At 38.1% G+C, this 8,767-nt stretch overlaps 1 protein-coding gene across 6 annotated transcripts in view; it reads right to left on the bottom strand.

The window, feature by feature from the left end:
• Positions 1-2,831: 2,831 nt before the first annotated feature.
• The window catches only part of kdm5c (lysine demethylase 5C), a 43,070-nt gene continuing 37,134 nt past the window's right edge, over positions 2,832-8,767 (bottom strand). For all 6 annotated transcript variants that reach the window (XM_087263344.1, XM_087263347.1, XM_087263345.1 and 3 more), the window contains 2 exon segments: positions 3,807-3,972; positions 2,832-3,725 (listed from right to left, as the gene is read on the bottom strand). In XM_087263344.1, coding sequence (XP_087119470.1) covers positions 3,706-3,725; positions 3,807-3,972 — 186 coding nt within the window. In that variant the 3' untranslated portion in view covers positions 2,832-3,705.

Raw genomic sequence — 8,767 nt, 5'->3', positions numbered from 1 at the left:
CAGTTCCAATTCTCAAGACCGCAAGTACTGAGGACGCGTCACCTTCTGGATGTGATCTTGATATCGAGGATGCACCGATGCAGACCTGAGCACCAAACTCGCTCTGGAAGTCGCAGAAGTCATTGCGACTGGAAGTGGGAAGCGCAGCATTTCTTTTTAGATTTATTGTTAAAGTTCAGAGATATAGGCCAAGTTATTTACCTCAGGAGTTTCCGTAAATGATGCGGTGAAAGTAAACATTACCATGACCATCTTTATAAAGGAATAAACATATTAAGGGTGTTTGCTGAAATTCGTATTAAAATCTGTTATATTTTTATATGCAGAGTATATTTATAATGTTTTTATGCAGGGTAAATATTACTCCTAACCCAACCTATCTTGAAAAGGGGGAAAACAATAAATGGTATGAATGCTGTAATGTTTAAATTATGTACCATTTAAAACGCATAAAGGTCATGTGACCATCAGTAAGAACGCATCATCTCATTTCTCAAAGGACGTGTTCTCTGCCCTCGCGGTCCCCTGAGTTCGTTCTTCCGAAGACACCTGGCTGGCAAGACCGGACTCCACCAGAACACAAGTCCTTTCTCTGCATTCTTGGAATTGAGAAACAGCCATTGTGCAAACAAATATCCCACTGGATTATTATAATTTATAGTGGAAGTAATGTTTGGAAATTGACACCTCAACAATAGATAGAAATAACATTGAGATAATTAACTCACCCTCGTTTCAAACAGTTATGAGTGTCTTCTTCCTCTTATAAACACAGCAGAAGATATTTTGAAATAAGCTGAAATCATGTAACCATTGACTTCCATAATGTTTGTTTTTCCGACTACAGAAGTGGCTACAGCAGGGGTGCTCAACCTGAAGATCTGCCTTCCAGCAGACTTTAATTGCAGCCCATATCAAACACACCTGCCAGTAATTATCAAGTGCTGTTCAGGTCCTATTTAATTAGTTCAGGTGTGTTTGATTAGGGAGCTGAACTGTGCAGGCCCACAGTTACAGGCTTTCAGCTTTCTTCTCTATTTAATCTGTTTTGTTTAAATGCACCAATATATATTACCCATATTCACTGAGAAATGGATAAAAATATTAACTTTCAAAATGGGTTGTACTTATATTTTTTCCAACATAACCTAAGCTAATGTATGATCAACAGACTCTTCCGAAAGTTTTACTGAGATGTGTTGTTGGTGATTGGATGCGTGTTGGATTGATTTACATAAGTGAAGTTTTATAAACTAATTTTGGGAAGAGCATGTGATTTGACTGATTACGGCTGGTCTCTCGTTTGTAATCAGCAATAAACCAATCAGATCAATCTAAGCCTACAATAAATCAGGGTTTCCGCAGGTTTCAAGTTAAACTTAAGGCTTTAAAGCAGCAGTCACACTGGACTTTTCTCCCCATAGACTTCAATTCAAGCGCATGTGAATGCATCAGACCAGAAACGCAAGCCCATGCATCAAGTTTCTCAGATCGCTGCGTTGCAAAGTTCAAGCTGGGTGAACTCTGACCTGCGAAATCGCATCACTTGACTGTGTGAGACCAATTGAGGATCAAAACATGACCTCTCTGGACAGAAATTTAAAATGTGGAACTGGAAAAATCGCTCGCTTTTTGAAATGGCTAATCATCTTGTTTAATCCCGCCCCTTTTCGCAGCGCTGTACAACAAAATTTTGCAAGCTCAAACTCTATTGTGACCGCAGCTTCAGAAATTAAGACCATTATGACTGAAATTTTAGACTCATACAGAGCTTAGGAGTTTTTCAAATGGCCCAGATGAAAAAATATTTTTCCTATCAAAAAAATTATTATAATTTAATATATTTAATAATACAACGATAATTTAATAATTACAAATTTAAATATTTTAAATATTACTTATTTAATATTATTAATATTACTATTATTATTTTAAATACTGTTCCTCAAGATGTAAACATACTTTTCAACAACAACAACAAAAATAATGGACATGTTTTAAAAGTTTTACAAACAAAAATAAACGAAAAGTATGCACAACAATCAGTCCAGGTCAGTGTTCTCAGTAGTTAACTTTTGAACAAATATTATGATTCAATAATTAATTATGGTAAATATAGTTAAAAACTACATTTTTAAATAAAAAGTTAAAGGTTTTGAGATGGGTTGTTGGTGATTGCATGGGTGGTTATGGCCAGATTGGTTAACTATACATAATTTTCCTTTGACCTACAACACCATATTTCAGCAAATTTAAAAGTTTTTAAGATCTAAAATTCCATTTTTGAGATTTAAGACCCTCTGCGGACTCTCTGTAAATAGACAGATTTCATCCTACTGCCTTATTTTTGTATTGGAAGAATTCCATCCCCTTTCACCATGGAGAGCTCTCAAGACATGCTAATTGACCAGGCAGGAGCCCTGGGCTCAATTATCTCCATGCTCAGGGTTCTCTTCGGGGACAGCATACCAAACCTGCTAATAGCATCAAGCAATATCTAAGTGTGAACTTTTGAAAAAAAAATTAAGACCAATTTTAAACCATTTAAGACCTACAAGATAATATTTTAGTGAATTTAAGCTTTTTTTAGGCCTATAGTTTAGTTTTTGAAAGTTAAGACTTTAACGACACCCCGCGGACACCTTATCATCACGAAAACCAATTGAATCTACAAACTTAAACTATAATTCCCTCATGTTCTATTAAGGAAAAAGTCACCAACATTTTTTGATGGTTGAGGGTGAATTTACACCTCTAAGCATCTTCCTCTCTAACGCTTCAGTAACTGAAGACTCCTGATAGTCAAAGCGCCTCACAGTAAATGAAAGTGATTCCTAAAACAATTCTAAACTTTTATTTTCTAACAAGAGTGAAAAGAAACAAAGGCAACATGGAAATGAAAATGTTTATACACAAACTCACGACCGCGTGTGTCTGCAATAGCAATACCAATAATAATAATAATAATAATAATAGAATAATATTAGAACCCCAGCGACAAAAGAAGATGGACATAAAGGGAGTTAAAGTGAGAGTTTGTACAGCTGTGTGGAGAGGAAGAGGAGAGCAGGAAGCTTAAGAGACACAACAGAAGCACTGAAAGGAAATGACAATGAAGAAGTGGAAAAGGACTATGCAGGAACCTATCTTAGGAAAGTAGCACCAGAACGTAAATGCCTTTGTTTTTTTCTGTCACACTTTCAAAATATTGTACTAGTTTATTCACAACGTCGAGCCTCCCAGACAAAAACGTGAGACTCTGTACAAAAAGAATACGGTGTCATCGTGGCAGCCAATGCCAGTCTCCCCTTTTGCCCCGCCGAGTATGTGTGTGTGAACGTGTGTATACCTGGACAAGTCATTTTTATGCAGCACACGGCATTGGCGTTAAGAACAGTTTGGTACATCTATACTGTAAAGACAGACAGCTTAACCGCAGGGCGAATCCCCTTTTATCCCTCCTCTAAGAGAAACAGGATTACCCGCCTGCACCAGTGCACTGTTCAGGATGAGGGGAGTGAACAGACACAAACGGAGGAGAAAACGAACAAACAGAAAAAGTGCAGTGGTTAGTATGATCAGGATCATCCATTTCATGGGTTGAAAAGAAACATTAACGTGAGCTTATTATGTGGGGGAATGAGCCTGAGCCCTGCGCTTTTCTGTCTCTGTGGTTCATGGTTCTCCATCGGCTCCTCCACAGCTTCAGGAAAACATCACAACATCTGCAAGGGAAGAGCAGAGGCGTTTGTTTCTTTCACAGACGTCTGGTGGCTCTCGCAGATAAAGAGTGCTGTGTTTTGTACCTGTGTGCGTGTCTGTAGGTGGGCTGTGATTGAGGGCTTTCGTCTTCTTGCAGTCTGAAGCCTCAGTGGATTTCGGCTCGCCTTCGGTTTTCTGGCTCTTTCTCTTCCTCTTGGAGTCTTTCGACTTGTTGCCACGACCTGAGCTTCTCTGCTCCTGCAGTTCAATCTGAAACACACAACTCCAGTCAACACTGAGTAGGAAAGGACCCGAAAAGGGACAGCAAAACTTTTTAATTAAAAGGAATAAGCTAAAGGCAAATTACCTTATTTACGTAAAGGTGACCAATTATGCCCCAATTTTACAAAATGTAAAAGAAATCTCTGATCTCCCTAGAGTGTGTATGTGAAGTTTCAGCTCAAAATACAGCACAAATGTTGTTTTTTTTTATCTCTTTGAAACTGACCCTTTTAAGCTTTGATCCAAATTGTGCCATTTTGGTGACTGTATCTTTAAATTAAAAGGAGATTGTGCTCCCAGAGCTCTTATTAAAATGGGGCAGAGTTACAAATGCCTTAGTGTAGACCTTTTTCTTGGCTGCTGCATGGAGGGGGCCATAGAGACCAGCGTCTTCCGGTAGAATGTTTAGAACTTACAGAACTTACAACTGGTAATTTGCACTTCGAAAATAAGTTTCAATAGCGTTTCGAGTGGATCACGGAGTGTTTTTGTTACACAACTTTGAAAGGTGTGTGTTAAGCCTCCTTTCCACTGCACACAACAAACGTCAAGCGACAGACCGGAGGTCATTCATTTCCAATGGAGAGTAGTCTGGGAGCTGTGTGGAGTTCTGATCATCTCCGTATGCGGAAAAATTGGATCCGAATTGAGCTGCGGTTCCGTTAAAATATTTGAACTCCTGCGACTAGACCGTATGCGACTGGCTGACCGGATGTGATGTATTCCAGTGTTGTCCAAGCAGGTCCGTGCGCGCGAGATGAGAAATACTAGTTTATTTGGTTATGTTTTTGAATCAGAAAACGGCTTTATTAAAAAACATATATGTTCATAAATGTAAGTAATAAAATAATACAAATATATATTTTAATGTTGTCTTCACATTCCCTTTAATATTTTTTTAGCGGTCTATGAGTTTCTAGTATTCATTTGTTCATTCATTCATTCAACCATGGTGATCGCACAGAAAATAAAGACTCTTGCTTTTGCACTTCTTTATTTCAGACACTGACAGAACCGCTTCTCTCCCATGGTGCACGTCAGAACTGAATATTCCGCATGACTGCCACAAGGAGGCGTAATACGACAGTCTTGTCAAAATGTCATGTGCATTGGAAAGGCGGCTTTAAAGCCGTTATAATCTATCAGATGTGGTTTAAGCAGGAGAGAAAAATGTTCTTTTAGTTCACGTGTCTACCGTCAGAAATACTGAGCGTGTGTGTGTGTTTCCGACCTGTCAGCTGTAAGCTCAGCGGCTCTTCAATGCACACGCAATCACACAGACACACACATGCAATACTTCACTGCACTATAGAGCAAACCAGATTACTGGCAGGAAACTTAACATGCAATTTACAAAAATGACCAATAAAAGTCCATTACTGATACTCTGCTGGCTGATTTGCATGTTGATTTATGTTTCATTGAGTTAGTTTGAATTGTGTAGTATATACCACGGCTTGTGTTTTTCTGTCATTTCAAAACGCCACTTTCTTTTCACTTTGTGTCCCTTATTAAATCAATGTGTTAGTGGGACAGTACAGGCTACGTGTGTGTGTCAATCATTTTTCAACTTAAACGATGACGAGGCTTCATTTAAACGGCACAAGATGCCATCTGACAACAAGGGCAAAATGCCTCAGCAGTTGTTTTCCATCCTATTGGATCGAATTTTTTTAAAGATCAGTCCAGGAGGTGGCGCTGATCGACAACAGTATTACTTCAAAGATGTTAACAGCACATAAATTAGATTAAAATAATCGTTTCAACGCTGTCCAAATGTGACTCTTTATATGCGAGAATGGGTTTCTCAAGCCAGGTGGCGCATTAGACCAGGGGCTCATCTCTTGTTTTCAAAATGCATCACAAACTGCTTGAGAAACTGTTCTATGATAATTGTTGATGAAAATAAATGATGTTCAATAGGATGTACTTGTACTGTTTATTCAGGTAACATGAGTTTTGAACTGTAGGACTACATAAGCTTTTATATAAAAGTTTTTTGATCACCTTAATTCACCTAAAGTCATAATGGACAAAACAGAAATGGAATTAATACATGTAGAGTATACTTATATTAGTGGCATCATTGAAGTAAACACCGCAATCAAACTATAATCTTCATGTAGCACTTTGAAACTTTCCGTCAAGATCCACACACGTGGCTGTCAGTAAAGGACTGCACACACACATATATCGCAAAATGCATATGTTTTTTTCTTTCCTTTTGGTCTGCGTTGTTAAATTCCATAACACTCACCAGTCCTTACTCCTTATTTGCGTGTAATATCCCAGTTTGTCACAGGGCATGAACGAAATGTTCCTGAGTGAAACAGCTGAACTGCAGTTAAAGTCACCCAAATTTACATGAAACTCTTAAATGAAAGCACTATTGTCTATTAAGACAAATAACTAGATTACAGATGTCCATGTAAGTGTAGCCAGTAGTGTCTTCGAAGTAAGTGAAAGATCCAGAAGGGCATCCTGTTGATTTGATTCAGAAGGGCACTATTTTTGTCAGATGGCTCACCGATTTGACCTTCATTTACCATCACTCATTTTAAAAAGCACCCAGTCCATTTTATTTGTATCTGTTATACTTGAACGCATGAACTCTACAGATGCCTGATCGTTAGATGTTGAGCTAACATTAATCAGATTCACTCCAGTGAACTGCATCCATGTTAGCATGTCAGATGTGGTAATTTCACAGTAGGAATGCACACAGGTTTGAAGACTCTTTCTCACCCACTACAGTGGAACTCAGCCAGGTATACATCCGCGCTAAAATATCAAGGTGAAAGTCATCATAGCTTGCATAGAATAGACCCAGCTCCCAACCCAACTTTGAGAATAGATTTAACGGCATTATTTTTTTTTTTTAATCGCCCGATAAAAATCTCGTGTTAACGCCGATAACGGCCCACCACTAGTTTAAAACTCTTACAAAAGTGATTTTTGTATAATCAGTAACCTTTACATTTTATCAAGGATTTTCCATTATTTATAATGGCGCTGGGTCGTGGCCTTTTTTTTTCTTAGTTCTAAATTTGACGATAAACTAACCCTACACTGCCAGGGGATAAACGCACATCTTATGAACAAGATCTATGGGTTTTTGTAACAAAATTATTTCTAAATTGTCATTTATGAACTTCTGGTGGCGACTAAATGTCTAGACAATTTCTTGGCTGATCTATGACTCAACGTATGATGGAAGACACCAAAATCAAACTAAACAATTTTACTAAAACACTCTTGTAAAGGCGGACTCGGTATACTTTCGAACACTGGAGCGGTTCGCTTGTGGTGAGAACATGATCCACATTCGATCAGACCCAACTGACAAACGTACGGCACATTTGTGGATTAAACCAGCTGCAGTAGTCAGCTGTGTTGTGAATTATGTGATGAGGGCAAGTATTTGTTTACAGTGCTCTAACAAAAGTTCTCTTTTCATCCTCTCAGTTTACTTTAGGGAGTTCAGTAGGAATATTCACGCAGATTAATTCTGACAAATTGAAAAGCAGTAAAAGAAATGCATTCAAAGTCACATCTGGTCAACAACTGACATGGATGACACCACAGGACTGCATTTTTGGTTTGTTTTAACTGGGTCATACCAGAGCAATCAGTTTGGTGTAAATAAACCAAAACCGCTGGAAAATGCTACAAAGTATCATTTGTTGCCCTTAGTCTGAACCAAATGAACCCAGGTGTAGCACCCTAACATAGTGAGAATATTAACCATATTCAATGATACGGAATGATACAATTTTGCGATTGTTTTAGAACTTCCAAATCATTTGCCTATGGGAGAAGTGACTAGGAGTAATGAATGGCAGAAAACGGTCAAGCTACTTGCTCTACAGACAAGCGTGTTCATGACTATACATAAGTAGTATAACACAATAAGAACATTTTAGTTTGCAACATCAATAAGTACAGCAAGCCATTTTTAATGACTAGAAATCAATGAAAGCGAATGAGACCAGAAGTCTTGAGCCAAAACGATTTCAATAGCTGTGCCCATTCATACAAGAAGAATAAGGTCAATGGATGGTTAAACCAAGCGGCAACCTCCCGCTGTCCCTCAGAAGTAATTGAAACTGCAGTTCATCAACTTGCCTTTGAGGGGTGGCTACAGTAAATCCAGATGTTCTCTGACTGCAATGGTAAATTGGCCAATTTTACAGCGGATAAAAACATGTTTACAGCCTGGTACAAAAGATGGTTTTGGTGCACATTTTTTTTTTATATATAACTCATTAGTTTAGTTTTTAGTAAGTTGTATTAAGTCTGCATAATTAAGGGGCGTGGCCACTTGAGTGACAGCTAGGTCTTGCTGCTTACTGTCTCATCATCTCAGCTGATTCCGGCTGATTAGCTGCTGAGCTTGGCATATAAATTGTATTTTTGTTTTATTTGGCTTTACCCAGTCTATTGCCTTTTAGAATTATTACCTACAATTAACAGATGATATGGCATGCTGTGTGCACTTAATTGTGCTCACAAACCATTCATGTCGCCTCCATTTCCTAGGTGAGTGAAATTAAATGCTTATATACCATATCTATAAATGTATTTGTTTAAGATAATTTATCAATTTAAATTTTTCTTTAGACCTGTAATGCACTCCAGAATCTGACAGATTAATTAGCGGGAGGCTTTAGAACAGTCATCTGAAACGTTGTCAGTGTTATGCCTGGATTTCATCAATGGCCTTGCATTTACTAACACAGACTTTAAATAAAGTATTTGGGAGTTATTTCATTTACCTCCTGTA

This window comes from Danio rerio, chromosome 8 (assembly GCF_052040795.2).
Source record: "Danio rerio strain M-AB ecotype USA chromosome 8, GRCz13ab, whole genome shotgun sequence".
Lineage (NCBI taxonomy): Eukaryota > Metazoa > Chordata > Actinopteri > Cypriniformes > Danionidae > Danio > Danio rerio.
This window is presented reverse-complemented; position numbering and strand designations above follow the sequence as displayed.